Raw genomic sequence first — 18567 nt, forward strand, 5'->3', positions numbered from 1 at the left:
TTTTTATGCATGCGTGTGTGCTTGCAACACATTTAGGCAAAAGCCCCTGAAGGATAGAAGAGGGTGTCAAGGCCACAGGAACTGGAGTTACAGAAAGTTGTGAGCCATCACATGGGTGTTGAAAATCAAACCCAGGTCCTCTGCAAGAAGCGTAAGTGCTCTTAACTGCTGAACCATCTCTCTCTAGCTCCTGCTTCTCTTTTTAATTATACAGTTCACAAATGTTTCAAATGATATTTACACAGTATTCAGTTTATTACCTTACAAAGCTTCCTTAGCCAACCCCTTAAGTGGATGAGTCAAGGTTGATTAAGCTTTAAAATTCTAAGCACCTAACAGCTGTGAGAATTTGTAGTTACCATATAAATTTTCTTTTCCATCATCACACTAGGAGGCAAACTGCAAATCTTTTAGCTCATGTTTAAGCTCAGGTTTCCATTTGATGCTCTCCTCTCAACTCATTCCCCCTTTTATTTTCAGCCTAAGGCTAGCTGTTTTGGGTATGGCATTTGGAGAGTTTGTGGTTCTAAAGATCAAACTTGGGAACTCATTCAAGTTAGACAAGTACTCAGCCACTGAGTTACACCTCATTCTTTAACTACCCTACAACCCCACTGTGGCACTAGGGACTTAACCCAGGGTCTTGCTAGACAACTACGCTATTACTGAGTCATATCCCTGGACTTCAACTCAAAATTTAAAACAGCTGGCTTTTAAAAAAGTTATGAGCAAAAACCATTTTGTGAATATATTTCAAATCATGAATACATTGGCAATAAATGGAAATAAAGAAATAGCCAAAAATAAATACTGAACAGGTTTTAAGATGTTTGAAAATGAAATGTTTGGATAAGGGATACCTAACAAAATGAATGCACAACTGATTCGAAACATTTTGTTTCTGAATAAAGAATGAATAATTCAATAGTCATATATGCTTGTCCCTGCTTCTTGTGTACGCTTCCCAGTGGAAGACATGAAAAGTACAGAGATCAAAGAAAGACAGGGAAAAGGACAAGGCTAAAGAGCAGACACTAGAATAAAATGGGAACACTGTTTTGAATAGTGGAGGGAAGACACGTGGAGAAAAAGATGGACCCCTGCACTCTGGCCCAAGACAGGAAGAAAGGGGAACTCTCTGGCTGGGGGAGATAGAGTGCTCTTGCTGATGCTTCTCTGGACCCCATTCCTCCTTCTCAAGAGTAAGGATCACAGGGGCTGGAGAGATGGCTCAGTGGTTAAGAGCATTGCCTGCCCTTCAGAGAGTCCTGAGTTCAGTTCCCAGCAATCACATGGTAGCTCACAACCATCTGTAATGAGATCTGGTGCCCCCTTCTGGCCTGCAAGCATACATGCAGACAGAATACTGAGAATACTGTATACATAATAAATAAATAAACTTAAAAAAAAAAAGAGTAAGGATCACAATTCCAAGTGTCTCTAACAAGAAAGGCCTATGACACTTACAGCTTTACCACTGGTGTAGTCTTCAGAAGGAATCACAGGTTCACGTCAGACAAAATCCCATCACTGAGACAGCCCTATCCCTAACCACGAAGAGATTTGCAATTGGCACCTACTAGGAAAGGGAAAAATCAGCCTTCTGTAATGGAATGACACTGGGCATATCAACCACATGCTAGTGTAGGCTCCATGCTCAGAAGTAGTAGGCCAATATAAAACAGATGCCTTTTTGGTTTTTTTTTGTGTGTGTTTGTGTATGCATTTTGTCATTTTGGGTTATTTTTAATCTTATATATTTTCTTTTTAGTTTGTTTTGATTTTTATCTTTTTTAAAATAATTTTTTTTCTTTCCTTTTTCTGAAAAAGAACATGATGTTGAGTGGGTAGGGAGAACTTGGGAAGAGTAGGGAGAGGGGAAAGAATATAATCAAAATGAGAAAATTTAGGATAAAAATGGAAAAAGAACATAAAACATTAATTATGAGGTGAATTAAATACCATTTCCTTACCAAAACATTTTTGGAAAACAGAACTTTTTAAAAAAGCATGCATCTGAAGAGGTGTTAGCATCTTTACGATTACATCTAAATGCATTCAGAAGAAAACTTTTACTTAAAATCAAATCTTACCTGGAACCCACTTGATCTCCATTTCCATATCATTTTCTTTTCCTTTTTTCTCCTTTTCTTTAATAACTTGCAAGAGCTCTCTATATTTAGCAATTTGTTCTTCATCATCCTTCTGATATTTCTTTGTTTTCCCATCTTCTACACTGACTCCATCCTCACCTAAATAAAACAAAATTAATCTTATTTAAAAAAAGAGAAATATGTATTTTCCAACTTTACTGTTTAGGTCTCTTGGTCTCTTCAGGATACAGCTAAAAAGTGTTGTCAAAGAAACCCTGCAACCACAGAACATAAAGTCAGTCTTCAACTTGTGAAAATGAAAAGGACTTCAGTCTTGTACTCAATAAGACCCAGAGGCAGTGAAGTTAGTCATAGCATTGTAGAGTACTACACAACATTCCCTTCTGTGTAAACTGCAAGAGCATTAAGAGTGACATCTCAGTCCCCTCTTTGTCATTTGCCTTTAGCACAGCGGCTTTAAAAAGGCTCTGTTCAGCAGAAGGGGCCTGAGTGTTGCTGGGGACAGATGGGCCGAGCTTCTCAGGCCGCACAGAGCAGGTAAGGAGGTCATTTAGAGCACAAACCTGAGACTACGAAGTCCTTTCCATTTGACTGTGAATAAGCACATTTACTCTTAGACTGTTGCTCAACAACCAATGATAAAGACAAAAACACTAGGAGCTAATTCAACTACTTTCACCATGTGGAAAGACAACTAATATTTCTGAATTCTAGTTTCATAAAAATTAAAATGTGAAGAAACAGTCATGGTAAAATTCATGGGTAACAAACATCAGAGAAAAATCAAACCATAAAGTTTGTTTTTCTACAGTTTCATTGCAAATTCTTCAAGTCAGTAACATAAATTAGAAATCTGGGTTTTAATATAAAACACACAAACTTATCAAATTCATTAAACATCACCAGCGGAGGAAAGTTTGGAAGTGAAACAGTGACGCTCCCGTCTTTGTAACCTCTGGTCACCAAAACTCTGATATATGCACGGAGCAGTGCTAACACCTTGCTTTTACATCTTCAAAAAGATGATTTTCAAAAGGAAAACAAAAATTTGCTAAGTAAACATTTAAAAGTTACTTTTCTTTCTAAGCGAATGAACGGCTGTGGGCTTTCTTTCCATCATCCTAACACACTTTCATATTTTCACTCCAACAGCTGAAGCTCATATTTTGCTGTTTGTGCCATAATAATAATGGTGGATGGAAATTTGTCATGTATTCAATGGATAAAACATGAGGAACACATTAACAAAATGGCAATGTATTTCATTCTATTAAAAACTTACTTCTGAAAACATAACTAGAAGCAAGCTCCTTCCAGGTTGGAATTTTAGTGGTGAGTCTCTGATGCTCACTTTAAACTGATTTTCTCCAGTACTAAAACTGTATTTTCTGAAGCTCTAGAGTGTGGGTAATTCATGCAGCTCTGTTTTCCTAACTCAAGGACAACATTTTATGAGCACCTTAACAGTACATAACATTTAAAAAAACTAAATTCAAATAGTGAGCTACTCTTATAGACAACTATCAGGAACATTTAGTGTCCAAATTTACTAGTCAGAGGCACTAAGTTACAGATTAAAGTAGGTTTGTAATCAATTTAAATACTGAAGAAAAAGGATGCTTTTGGAAAAACAATTAGTATATTTCAAAGTGAAAGATATTAATGTCTAGTTTTAAGGGTTAAAATTAAAATAGCGGATATAAAATACTATGCTAAATACTTTATAGACATCATTTCAGTCTATGAGCCAGGTATCATTATAATTCTTGTTTCACAGCTACAGAAGGAAGGAACCAGGTGCTAAGAAAACTTGACTTTGTTTTCACTGTGCTTAAGTCAAGTTCTGAAACCAGCAGGGTCTAAGTTTGGCTTATTTCCTATTTTACAATACTGACGGCTGAACACTGTTTTTTATGAAGCTTAGCACTCTGCCATTGAGTTATATCCCCAACAGAGTCCAAGATATTAAATATATCGGAAAAGTAATGCTTATCAGAAAAGCACAAAATGTCCACATAGGCAAATAAATGTACCTTTTCCATGCCTATGGGAGACAAAGAGACTTCATCCTTCTTATTTATGGCGGAAAGGTTATAAAGGTCTGTGAGAAGGCTATGCTATAGACATTAAGAAATATAACATTCAAATTCATGAAAAAGATTAAGAAGCACCAGTCACCAAGACCTTAAAATGTAATATACAATAAGTACCACAGCAAATTATGTAAGCTCTTTATTAAGCTTTCATTACATTTATTTATTGTGTGTATGCATGTACCAAGAGAACTTTTAGGAGTTGTCCTCTCCTTCTGCTATGTGGGTGGGTTCCAGGGATCACACTCAGGAGCCATTGAACCATCTCACTAGCCTGAAAACTATTCATTTTCAAAAGCTAAGAATATTTAAAGAATTATATAATTTTATTAACAAAAGCTATTAAACACAATTTTCTTTACCTTACATTAATACTGTAAAACAGTATTTTATGGCAAACTTCTAAGGATAAAGAACTACTTTCAGTGACATGAAAACAAACAACAGATCATTCAGAAACTAACACAGTCAAGGCTTAATAACCCTATGTTTAAACTAGAAAAGTATCTATTCTTTCATATGCCTTTATAGAAATAATACACTATGTAAAAGGAAAATGTTAAACTGCTAGGCGGTGGTGGTGCACATCTTTAAGCCCAGCAATGGAAGGCAGAGGCAGGCAGATCTCTGTCAGTTTAAGGCCAACCTGGTCTACAAGACGAGTTCCAGGACAGCCAGAGCTGCACAGTGAAACCCCATCTCGAAAAACAAAAAAAACAAACAAAAATAACAAAAAAGAAAAATGTTAAACTATAAATTATATTCTTTCTTGTTGATTTAAAATATTTATACTTATGTTTAACATTTCTGGTTTTTCATTTTCTGTCAGCACCAAACTCATAATTTTTACTGTTTAGTAATTCTATTAGATGAGAATAGCAAAGATGTAACAGCAGATACTATCAGTCTTTCTCTGTCTCTGTCTCTCTTGTTTTTTCAAGACAGGGTTTCCCTGTAACAGCTCTGGCTGTCCTGGAACTTGCTTTGTAGACCGGGCTGGCCTCGAACTCACAGAGATCCACCAGCCTTGTCTCTGCCTCCCTAGTACTGGATGAAAGGCGTGTGCTACCACCACCCAGCTAGATACAGTATTTTTAAAATCTTTCTAAAAATTTCAAAGGGATTACAAAATGAAATTGAAGCTTGAAAGAATTGAAAAGTTAATGAAGAATTACTATGTCAAAATCAAAAATAGAATGGAATATCACAAGGATTATCCAAGTGTTTTAAGATCTACATTATTTCTGAGAACTTCCCATTGACTGATCTATAGCTGTGAACTCAATGGAAGACTATTAAGAATACAAAGGACACAACTGAAAATTCACAGGAGGAGGAAGTTAAACTAATCCTCTGGAATTAAGCAGAGGTCCAGAGGGAGTACCAGACAAATATCAAACTTAAAAGACTGAACTACCAAAAAGTGCATTGTTGTCTTGACAAATAGGCACAGAGGAATTCTAGAAGTAAAATAGATAATAACCAAGATAAAGAATTAAGTGGGTAGGTACACTGCTGAAATGACACTCTCAACACACACACACACACACACACACACACACACACACACACACACACACACACACACACGAACAATGAAGTACCGGGGAAAATGTAAGAGAACAGAAATGTCTTAGGGATTTATCTCAGTAGTAGAGTGCTTGCCTAGTACACATAAAGCCCCAAATCAAAAACATCTAAAGAGAGAAGATACAATGGAAAGATTTAATGCATATTTAAAGAGAGTTATAGAAGGGCAGGAGAAAAATCAAATGACTGAGAACATCAATACTGAAAAAAAAGATATCACTGTGAATTGAATGGACCCCAAAAAACCCCAAATTCAACATCCATCCATCCACCCACCCACCCACACATACACCCATATAAATCTACTCTTAGAAGAAAATCTCCAGACAACCTTCATAAACACCAATCAAATCAGAAGTCAGAGGGGTGTTATTATCAGTGTGGGTTCAGAGAAGCCTTTGCGAATTCAATTTTAGAATCCTTTGCAAGCAAAAGCAAAATTTTCTGGCATTTTCAGACAAAACAAACATCAAGAGAGTTAGTCAGTAGCTAGTTCTTAGTAAAGGTATTTCTTAATGAATACTTAAAGCGGAAGGAAAGAGATTTAGAAAAAAAAAAAGAGCAATGGAAGCCAGGGAAATGTAAAATAAGAGCAGTATAAGATAGTGTTAAATAAAAAAGTACAAAAGTTATTTAGGATCATTAGAGTGGGGTTGGGAATGGATCTCAGTCAGCAGAGGCCTTGCCTAGCATTTACAACAACCCGAGCTCAGCACTGCAAAAACTGAATGTGATAGGCTATGCCTATAAATGAATCACAGACCTTGGGAAACAGAGGTAGGAGGATCTTTGTAATCTGTGACTTCAGTGTGAGCCTAGTCTACACAGAGAGATCATTTCAAAACTAAATAAGGTGTTGGAGGAACATAACAGCATTTTATATATTTATAAGTCTAACAGGTTAGGCACTTTTATTATGTTAGGGCTTAAATAAATTTTGTGGCTATAGAAAATTAGGCTGGCAAAGTATTTAGGATTTAAAAACATTTTTATTTATTCTAACTATTACTGTATATGTGTATGTATGTGTAAGTAGGTGGACATAACTATACCAAAGCATGCATGTGGTGGCCAGCTCTCCTCTATCATAGGTTCTGGGGATCACGGTCAGGTCATTAGGTGTGCACAAGTGCTTTCATCCAACGAGAATCTTGCTGATCCTTCAAACATGTATCTATGCATATACATGCTTATAATTCTATGCATATAAGTATGCTAGACAGTTTGGAGATCTTTTTAAGTTTTGCCAAAGACATAGTTCCATTAATCACCCAGTAAAAGAATTAGCAAGTACCTTGTGGTGCTTCTTCCTCTTCTTCTTCATCCTCACTAGAGGAAGCTAAGTAGGCCTGGAAGTCCATGTCCAAAAGCTCCTCCTTTTTAAACTTTCTGTTAAGTGTTGTGATTCGTTCATGATCAGTCTCATCCCAAGTGATCTCCACCTTGAACCAAAGAGTGAAAATAAAACAACAAACAAAAGCACAGAGGTAACTAATACTAAAGCACACTGTTAACTTCGATGTTTAGTATTCAGTTAAAATGCATGTTACGCAAGGTGGAGCTTGCATGCCTTTAATCCTAGCATTTTGGAAGCAGAGGTGGATCTCTGTGAGTTAGAGGCCAGCCAGGTCTACATAAGAGTTCCTGGCCAGCTAAAGACACAGTGAGATGCTATCTCCCGCCTCCAAAAATATCACAATGCACATACAAAGATCAACCATGGTCATGTTTAGAAAAAAAAAAAAGAATACATGAATGACATGATTAATAAATGACACCCTATTTGTGGACAGAGAATCATGTGTCCACTTTTACCTTCCCCCTAATTCTCAGCTATATGAAAGCTATTTCATTACTGAATATATTACTGAACAAACAGGTTAACACTGGTTAAAAAACAAAACAAAAAGCACCAGAAAAAGTTAATACCATTATTAACCAGTGAGAACATGATTTTCTTCTAGAGAACTAAAATGACAGTAGAGTCATAGATGACATGAAATCTGTTAATAAAGCATCATAATATCAAAGGTAACATTTTCCTAAAAAGATGAAAAGTCGCTGATGACAAAGATTTTCATGATCATAAGTACAGCAAGCTCTATAGCAAGTAAGTTCATCGAGAATATAACCGAGGGAGACTGGCTCCTAGCCTAGATTCTGGTGGCTCTCAACCACTGCTGCTCCTCATGTTGTGGTGACCTCCCCCATCATAAAATATGCTACTTCATAACTGCAATTTGCTAATGTTACGAGTTATAATGTAAATATCTGTGTTTTCCGATGGTCTTAGGCAAAGTGGTAAAGAGGTGAGGTGTAAACTACAAAGGGGTCGTGACCCACAGGTTGAGAAGCACTGCTTTATTCAGTACCCTGTGGAAGGGTTTTACATTTATAGCACAATAAGCTCAAGTCCAATTTCTCCATAGTAGGACAACAAGCTAGGCACTAATTTATCATGAGATCCTTAAAAAAATCCTTGCCACCCTCTTGGAACTTCTAGCCAGTCGCAGGACTCAGCTACCCCTACTCTGGTAAGTCTGTGATGAAATGGCTGCTGCAAGGAGAACAGCTATTGGTGACACAGATCAGGACGCAGAATCTCCAGCCTAGCTGGCTAGACATGCTACCTATTTTAAGTGTTGAAAATAACATGATGTGGGGCTGGAGAGATGGCTCACTGGTTAAGAGCATTGCCTGCTCTTCCAAAGGTCCTGAGTTCAATTCCCAGCAACCACATGGTGGCTCACAACCATCTGTAATGAAGTCTGATGCCCTCTTCTGACCTGCAGGCATACACGCAGACAGAATATTGTATACGTAATAAATAAATATTTAAAAAAAAAAAAAAAAAAAAGAAAATAACATGATGTGGCTGTACCTTTTAGAATTCACTTCCTCTGGGGTTTTACTATAATTTGTAACTAATCAAATACCAGAATACCCTTCCACAGCAAGGAGCAAGCAGATATGACACCAGCTTTCTTGGAAGAGCACAATCGTCTAGGATTAAAGGTGTGAGCCACCAACACCCGGCCAGCAATCTTCTTCTTAGTAATATGAAAACTAGTAGTACTGAATTAGTCTATTTCCTTTGATGACAAAACTTTTAAAATCACATCTGCAGAAAAATGTACTCCTATTTCAAATGGTCAATAATTCTGTGTAGCTCTCATTTGGGGTAAAGTTATGTCCTTCCTATTCCCTAGGAATTTAATAACTGACACAATGCCTATTAAAAGAATATAAGATAAAACCCAGGGCTTCCAAATGTGCTAGACAAATTCTCTACTACTGAAATACATTTTCAGGTCTTAAGAATTTAGTTTAAAGTATATGGATAAATAGAGGGAAAATAACAATAAGAGTCTAGCTACACATTTAATTTTTTTTTTAATACAGGGTTTCATGTATCGCAGGCTGACTCTTGAGCTCCTGGTACCCTTGTCCAACTTCCCAAGTGCTGGGATCACAACCATGTGCTACCATGTTTGGCCCATCTATACACTTTTAAGAGTTAAGAAATACCGTTGATGTTCCCATTGCAGCGGATGTGAAATATTTTGGTTTATATGCTGTTAGATCAACTTCTGAGGCCACATCCTTGGGCTCATCATCAAAAGTAATATCATCTGGTATAAACCTAAAAAAAAGTAAAATCTATTTAAAAAAACTGTAGTGATTATTAGAGTTATAGATTTTCTATTCATTAGTGATAGTTTATACACTACATAATAGTTTCCATACAGCACAAATATAAAAATTTCTAAAAGGTTAGAAACAACCTTGGCATATCTCTGAAATTTGTAAACTATATATCTGAAATATCATTATATTTGAGAGAATTTTATATAGAGAGAGACTGCATTAAGAACTAGTTAATATAAGCTATCTTCCAAAGACCCAGATGCAATAACACAGTCATTAACTCATTTTAGAGTTCAAAGATCAAATAGAATTACTACTAGGTAAGTAGTCTCAATTTGGAGTACCATAATCAGGAAAATTCACTAAAAATAAAGAAAGTTTAAGGCTGATTAAGAATAATCTCAGTCAAAGCCTTCATTTCACAAGTAATTAATCTTTACATGTAAATCAGTCAAGATGACTAATTTTAGGCATCAAGCTAGGGAATGTGGGATGAAAAGTAAATAATCTATGATTATTATAATTAGGCTTTTATAATTTACACAGGAGATTCTTCTCACACATATATAAAATGCACTGCTATATAATGTATCTAGAACTACTGGGAGAGGTGGTAGAGACACGGCTTAGCAGGTACGAGCACCTGTTGGTTCATGCAGAGGATCTAGGTTTGAATCCTGGCACCTCCTACCTGGTGGCTCATAACCATCTGCAACTTCAATTTCAGGGGATCTCAGCACATGAAGTAAAAATAAACAGATCTTAAAAATATTTTTGAAGGAATTATTATTTCAAGGACATAAATAATGAAATGGTTCATAAATTACTTTTCCTTCATTATATTAGCTTTTTCTTGTTCATTTTCTAGAATGTAAGAAAGTACTACTCATTCAAATATTTTACTACATATGATCTTGCTATATTGTAAGATTCATCTGTTAAGACATGAATTGAGTTACCTTAGGTCTATAAAAGAACAACTGCTTTCAAATTCCAGGCCATCACAATCTTCATAAATCTTACTTGCTGTTTCAGGAGAATCACAATCCACTACTGCATAATAATATTTCAATCGTTTGAACTGGTAGTCTCTCAGCTTCTCTCTAGAGGCCCTAATGGGGAAAACTAAGTTGAACATATGTATACAAAAACACAGAAACTTCTCCATTAAAAGGTCAGAAAACAACTTTTTCAAGAGTTAGTGTTCTCTTTCTACCATGTGGGTGGATTCTGAGGGTTGAATTTAGGTCCTTAGGTTGTCAGACTAGACGACAAGTACTTTTACCCATTGAGCTATCTCGCTGGCCAAGACCTGAACTTTATAAGCTTAATTTTACTTAACTATACTCTGTTCCTTGAAGGTCTTCCTCGGCCACTTTTGTTACCATCCAGGTAACCAATATTTTTATTAAGTGCACATGTAGCTCCACCTAGTGGTTTAAAACTACTTCAGTTGTTTTCTATAACATAAAACCATTTTTATTTTTTTTAAATTTTTTATTTTTTGGTTTTTCGAGACAGGGTTTCGCTGTGGCTTTGGAGCCTGTCCTGGAACTAGCTCTGTAGACCAGGCTGGTCTCGAACTCACAGAGATCCGATAAAACCATTTTTTATTCCTTTATTTTTCTATTTAACACTCAAAAAATATAATATGAAGGTAAAAACAAAACTAATTCATAGCAATGAAGATAATTATGAACTTTTTTCTCAAATACGGCAATCATCATTTCCAAGCATACACACAAAATGCTGGCATAATGTGCCATCAACTATAATCAGTCATCAAGTTGTCTGAATCCTAAGTGTTAGTCTGAGTGAAGTACACGACTTTACTAGGGTTAATTTTATATTCTGGAGTGACTCAGTACCAGTCTTTTTCAGGGGCATCCTCAGGAATACTCAATAACTCTACTGGTCCTTGAACTTGCTCTTCTTTCATCCTCTCCTTTCCAAACTCCGAAGGATATATCTGAACACAAAAAAAATAGGGCTGATATAATTCATACATTCTTTTATATATAATATGAAGAGCTGTCAAAGCTAAGGCATCAAGAGTCATGACTCAGCTCAATAAAAACAACTCATTTCAAACTCCCTGCAAAAAAGAAAACTCATTTCTAACTACATAAAGATAAAGGATATTGAAGAATTTTCTTTAGTAATTTTAGCCAGAATATAATAAATGGGGATAAAAACAAAGCATCATAAACACCTGCACTCTGTCCCTAGAACCCATGTCATATGGAAATAACCTACTTTTGAAAGGGATCCTCTAACTCCCATCACACATCTGTGCATACACACAAAACTAAAATATAAAGCAAAAAATAATAATTTGCTTCCCCCCTTTAAATACCTGTTACATCAGTTTTATACTTAAATGTATGACAATTTCCAGATTAATAAAATATTTTTTTGAAGAGGAAAATTAAGTCAGTTTAATTAGAAACAAAGTCAGATTTAAGTTAAAACACCTAAAAATATTTACTTTAAATGAAATCAATTCTCACCTTTACAGAAAATACAACTCCTCCTTTGGGCTTAAAAGAATTGAACAGAGCCAGCAAATCTTTTGCCTTTAACCTATCCCAGTCCATGTTGCAAACTGCTAGTCGGCGTGTAATCTGAGAATATTAAAGCATTATTAATTATTATAAAATCTGGTTTTTTTGTGACACAGTCTCACTAGGTAGTCCAGGGGTGTCCTGGAATTCACTATACAGTCTAGGGTGGCCTTTAACTCACAGAGATCCACCTGCTTCTGCCTCCCAAGTGCTGGGATCTGTATCATTTTCAATGCTTGAAATCAGAAAGATAAACCATGTAGTATAGTCTTTCTCAGCACCTGTTATTTAACTGATTTAACATGCAGAGAGAGCTTAATGTGAGGCAAACAATAGTAGAACCACAAGAGATAAGCATTATCTATAAATTGATTTTTAGAGTTCTTTTTTTTTTAGATCTATTTATTTATTATGTATACAGTATTCTCAGTGCTCTGCCTGCAGGCCAGAAAAGGGCACCAGATCTCATTACAGATGGTTATGAGCCACCATGTGGTTGCTGGGAATTGAACTCAGGACCTTTGGAAGGGCAGGTGGTGCTCTTAACCACTGAGCCATCTCTCCAGCCCCCGACTTTTAGAGTTCTTGAACCAGGATGTGATCACAAACTGATGTTTTAACCAAAACGGTGTTAAAGATAGGGAGTAAGGTAATGGGTTACCACGAAGCATGTACTTCTGGTGCAATAAGAACATAAATACAAACTGCTAGCACAAACAAGCATAAAGCTTTTGTGTACTTTAAATTACTTATGTAGAAATTCTTGTTGAGCACAATGACACATACTTTAAACCCCAGCATTCCAGAGAGGCAGAAGGACCACTGAAAGCTCAAGGCCAGTGAAGTATTTGTAGAAAGGTTCTGTCCTAAAAGGCCTTTGATAAATATCAACACAAATTCAAGATAAAATTTCTAAACAAACTAGGAATAGGAGGAACATTTCTCAACATAATAAAGTCTATATAAGACAAATATATACCTAGCATTATACTAAATAGGGAAAAATAAAGCATTTCCTTTAAAATCAGGAAGGAGATAACAGTGTCCAGTTTCTCTACTCTGATTCAAAACAGTACTTAAGCCAGAGGTTCCCAACCTGTGAGTCACTACTCCTTTGGCAACTCTATTTCTAAAAATATTTATATTATGATTCATAATAGTAGCAAAACTATAGTTATGAAGTTGCAATGAAAATAACTTTACGGTTGGGGGGGTCATCACAACATGAGGAACTTATTAAAGTGTCGCAGTACTAGGAAAGTTGAAAACCACTGACTTAAGGGATACATACAGGAAAGGAAGAGATCAAACAACCCCATTTTCAACACGATCACACACTCAAAATTTTAAAAGACTCTACCTGGAAATTCTTAGACCTTCCACCTTATCTCTTACAATGTTCTTCCAGACTTGGAGGGTGTGAGGGTACATGCATGCAGGAGAATCCCTCAGGCTCGCTGACCAGCCAGTTCAGCTTAGTCAGTGAGCTTTGGCTCCAGTGACTTAACCTGACTTAGAAATAAGGTGGAGCTGGAAAGGGTGGCGCATAGCCTTTAATCCAGTACTTGGGAGATAGAGGCAGGAATCTCTATGAATTAAAGGCTAGCTTGGTTCTCAGAATGAGTTCCAGGACAGACAAGGATGTTAACCTTGGTCTCAAAAACAAAAAATAATAAACAAAAAAAAAAATTCACCTAGAACCAAACCAAACCAACCAAATAAGGTAGAGAATAATTGAGCAAGAAGGTCTATATACCCACACATACAACACAAATGAAATAAAAAAGGAAAAAAAAGGAAATTATGACCTTTGTAGAAAAAGGAATGATATTAAAACTGTTAAATGAGATATACCAGTCTCAGAAAACAAATACTTCGTTTTCTTTTTTGCTGGGTTTTAAAAGTTTTGCTATATGTGTTTGCACTCTTACATGCAGAAGTCAGAGGTCGACACTATTGTGTCTTCTTCAATCACTCTACGTGTTTTTATTATATTACTGTTATTATTGGTAGTGTAGTGTTAGTGTAGTGTACTGGTAGTGTTAGTGGTAGTGTATTGTAGTGGTATTGTAGTGTTAGTGTAATGTTAGTGTAGTGTAGTGGTAGTGTTAGTGTATTGGTGGTGGTATTGTAGTGTTAGGGTAATGTTAGTGTAATGTTAGTGTAGTGTAGTGTAGTGTTAGTGTGTTGGTAGTGTTAGTGTAGTGTAGTGGTAGTGTGTTGGCAGTGTATTGGTAGTGGTAGTGTTAGGGTAATGTTAGTGTAATGTTAGTGTAGTGTAGTGTTAGTGTATTGGTAGTGTTAGTGTAGTGGTGGTGGTAGTAGTACTAGCAGCAGTATTTTTAAAGACAGGTTTCACTATGTATCTCTGGCTGCCCTGAAACTATGTAGACCAGGCTGGCCTTAAACTCATAGAGATTCACCTGCCTCTGCCTCCCAAGTGCTGGGATTAAATTGTGTGCCACTACACCTGGTCTCTCACCAAATCTGGAGCTTACTGGTTGGTTAGATTGGTTGGCAATGAGCCTTTAGGATCCTACTACTTTTGTTTCACTGAAACTCAAGTCCTTATGTTTGTATAGCAAGCACTTTATGGATGGAACCATCTCCCCACTCTGCTAAATCCAGATTTAAATTTGTGTGTATATACATCACGAAATTACAAAGGGTCCATAATAGTAGAGGGAGAGATGGAAGCTGAGGAAGAGAGAATGAAGGAATACATGGTATATAAAAACAGAAGAGGGAACTATTTGGGGTGAGGAAAGGGATGGGCAATGAGCAAGAGAAGGGCAGGAAGGATGCAGAGGGCAGGATGGAAGGAAGATGGGCAGGAACAAAGTATACTGGCATAAATGTACAAAAAGACCACAGCAAAGTATATTACTTTTCATTCTATCTTTAAGCAACAACAACAAAAGATAAAAGGATGGAAAAGAACTTTCCCATTTCATGTGCTTGGACATGCATCTAATCTATATACATTAGCTCCATTTCAAGGTGTTTACTCTTTCTAATGTTGGGACTGAACTTAGAGCCTTGCACATGCTAGGTAAGCACTGTAAAACTGAGTTCATCTCCAGTCCTTAAAACAAAATCTTAATCATCATTGATACCACCAGGGTCTAGAGATGGGATTCACTGGTAGTATCCTACCTGGCAGACAGGAGACCCTGGGTTCAATCAACAACAAACAAGTCCTACATTTTACCAGTAAAACTTTTATCACTTAATTTATTTTTAATGCATTCTTTTGTTTAGTTTTCTTTTCTGAAAAAAGATAGGGTTTTACTGACCAGCTTATAATCCAAGTTAGCTTAGAACTCACTATGCATTCCAGGCTACTCTTAAGTTTACAACAATTTTCCTGCTTCCTAAGTGATGCTACTACAGGTGAGCGCCCACCATGCTCTTCTTTATTCAGCCTAGAAATGCTGGTCAAGAATTCCATCACTGAATTAGATAGATGTCCAGTTCCTTCCTACTTAATTAAATAACATCAACCAATCACCCATAAAAGCTAACTGTCCTGTTATTCATAAATAATTTACTGAAAATGTTACCTCATCAGCCCGAGGAGCATCTTTATCTAATTCTCTCCAAGCATGTTCAAAACCAGGTTCTTCTGGAAACAGATCTGCAAAATCGTCTTCATCTTCAGAACTAGTTTCTATATTTCCTTTACCCCTTGCCAGATCAGGACCACTGTCACTTTCCTCCTCCTCCTCTTCCTCTTCTTCCTCCTCTTCCTCTTCTTCCTCCTCTTCCTCTTCTTCCTCCTCTTCATCATCATCAGCTGAAGTTCTATCATCACTTGTGACTTCATCTTCAGAGTCCTCATCACTTCCTATTTCACTAGCACTGTCTGAATCTTCTTCCAGGGCATCTTTGTCTCTCGCCAGAACGACTGGAAGCACTACAGCATATTGGGGGAGGGAGAAAGGAGACGTGTATACTAAATTAAGTTAAATCCAAATTATTGATATTAGATCCAGTATAACTCCTACAAAACAAAAGGAGCATAAGTTCAGTAAAATTCATGCTATATTAAGTTATTTAGGTGAAATCATAACATTTATAAGATGATGTAACTGTATTTATATACTTATTTAGTATTCGGGGAACACCTGCTTAGTAGTTGTGTTTAGTACACAACCACTGGCAAAAAGTTATCAATTTCCAGTTGAATAAATAAGTGACAAGCATTAAAATAAACAATCAAATCAATATGCACACACATACTCTACAAGCATTAAGTTTCCAAGATTGTGGTTACTCAACAGCTAAATAAAGGAAGAAGAGGAATTAAGTAAGCACAGTGAGAACACTGATGAAGGAAATTTGTTTTGAATAGTAAGGAAAACATCTGTAAAGAGCTGTCAATGACAAAGAAGTAGCAATCATTTGTGGTTTATCGCTAGCAAGGAGTCAAGAAACAAACAGATTTATTAGATTGAGGATGTCATCTCAACTATACTATAGAAAACCGGGGGGTAGAGCGGGTGTGAATTATAAACGGAGGGACAGAAGGGTACTCTAGACAAGAAAAGAAGGCAGTATAAAGCTGATGGCAGTAGAAATGTAACAAAGTGAAAAGTTTTGGTAAAACCAGACGGTACACTGACAGGGATATTTGATACGGGAACAAGAGTTTTATAAGTGTCAATGAGTCCTGCCTTCCTAACTTACAGACACGGCCCACTAGCCCTAGCTGCTAGATAGGTAAACATGAAACACTGGAAAATAATAAATTTGATGAGGAGATTTTATTTTAGTTGAGTTCTGGATATTTGAATTCAAAGAGTCTTCAAGGTTAACAGCAGCGTGCTTGCCTAGCATGCCCAAAGCACTAGGTTTGATCCTTGGAAAGAAACAAAGCACCTTTGAGTCATGTAGCAGAAAACATCAATAGAGCTGTTTACTCTAAGAAATATGCTAAGTAAAGTGTGAGCTGGTGATTAAATTTATAACTCATTCATACATAACTGACAAAACTTGCATTATGAATGAAATTACCAAACAGCAATGGTAACTAAAATTTTTCTGCTAACATTTTATAAGTGTTAGCTAACCACATACCAAGATATTTTGTTTAAAATAGGTAAAAAGTGAAATTTGTTCTTAATTCTATGTTTTTATAATATTGATTCATTAATCCAATATTTATTGCCTACATTGAACTAAAAGAAAGCAAAGAGAAAATTTATACGCTCTCAAGTCTTTAATTATTAATTAATGAATCATTTATAGTTAATGCACTATATTGAGAGAGAGAGATGGTTCAGTGGTTATGACCATGTAGAAAATCTGGTTTGGTTCCCAACACCCACATGGTGGTTCACAGCCACCTGTAACTCCAATTCCAAGGGATCCAATGCCCTCTTCTTTGACCTCCATAGTACATATACATACATACAGAACAACTTCAAAAACTATTTTTGTTTGCATATCTGTGCATGATATGCTTATGCATGGGGGGGGGGAGGAGGGACATATGTCATATGTGGAGGCCAGCACAATTTTGTGAAGTTAGTTCTCTACTTCCTCCTTTACATGGATACTGAAGACCAGGTTGCAGGGCTTGAGCAGCAAGCACCTTTACCTGCTGAGCCATCTTGCCTGTTTTTAATTTAAAACAGGGTCTCATGTAGTCCACACTAGCCTCAAAATCACTATGAAGCTGAGGATGGCCTAGAACTGATCCTTGTGACTCATCTTAACAATTGTCAGGAGGATTACAGGCATTATCAGCATGCCAGGACACAGGAAGTTATTTAAAGTAAGAAGATTTTGCAGAATACAGGGAGGTATTTAAAGTAAGATTTGGCTGAAAACTACTAAAGTCTTTAAGATTTTACTGTCTAACAGAATAGGACTACTGATCTACATACATCCAATCCTAAATTTGCTCAACAAACTTCTTTGGTCCTCAAACTTAATCCCAACTGCCACCACCCCCAAAACCCAATACAAAAAATAAACAAATAATGCATCTCTTATGAATTTTTCTTTGATTATATTTTGATTAGTCACTTTTCACATTTTTTAATCTCACTTATGGCCCTTCCTGCTACAATATTTTGTATTACAGGTTTGACATTTCTACTTTTGCTCTATGCTGTCCAATGTGGAAGGTAACAGTCAAAAAAGACAATTTAGTATCTGAAATATGTCTCTTTCAATTTGAGATTAATACTAAACAAGACTATAAAAGTACAACTTTGTTATCATTAATTACATAGAAATGAAATTTTGATTTACTGGATATAAATAAATAAAATTATTTCATCTCTTTATTTTTCCTTTTTAATACCACTATTAGGAAATACTATTACAATGTATTTGTAGTGGATGGTGCCAGTAGACCAGGGTCATCATACAAAGAGAACAGGCTGTTATATGCCTAAAAACATCTACAAGAGGGAAAGAAGAGCTAAGACCAAATCTAATCTCCATTCAAGTCATACATTCTGCAGATGCTGCGCTTGCTCAAGGGAAATCAACACGCTGCTTCAGTCAAAATTGTCATCCTCTCACCAAACTATGAACCCCAGAGCA

General features: G+C 36.3%; 1 protein-coding gene across 1 annotated transcript in view; it reads right to left on the reverse strand.

The window, feature by feature from the left end:
- Window positions 1-18567, reverse strand: part of Esf1 (ESF1 nucleolar pre-rRNA processing protein) — a 48049-nt gene that overhangs the window by 26907 nt on the left and 2575 nt on the right. The window contains exons 3-9 of the mRNA XM_075962317.1: window positions 15573-15925; window positions 11956-12069; window positions 11314-11414; window positions 10405-10557; window positions 9326-9440; window positions 7092-7239; window positions 2094-2252 (exon numbers count right to left, since the gene is read on the reverse strand). Coding sequence (XP_075818432.1) covers window positions 2094-2252; window positions 7092-7239; window positions 9326-9440; window positions 10405-10557; window positions 11314-11414; window positions 11956-12069; window positions 15573-15925 — 1143 coding nt within the window. The remainder of the gene's footprint in view (window positions 1-2093; window positions 2253-7091; window positions 7240-9325; window positions 9441-10404; window positions 10558-11313; window positions 11415-11955; window positions 12070-15572; window positions 15926-18567) is intronic.

The sequence above is a fragment of the Microtus pennsylvanicus genome, chromosome 2, assembly GCF_037038515.1.
Source record: "Microtus pennsylvanicus isolate mMicPen1 chromosome 2, mMicPen1.hap1, whole genome shotgun sequence".
Taxonomy (NCBI): Eukaryota; Metazoa; Chordata; class Mammalia; order Rodentia; family Cricetidae; genus Microtus; species Microtus pennsylvanicus.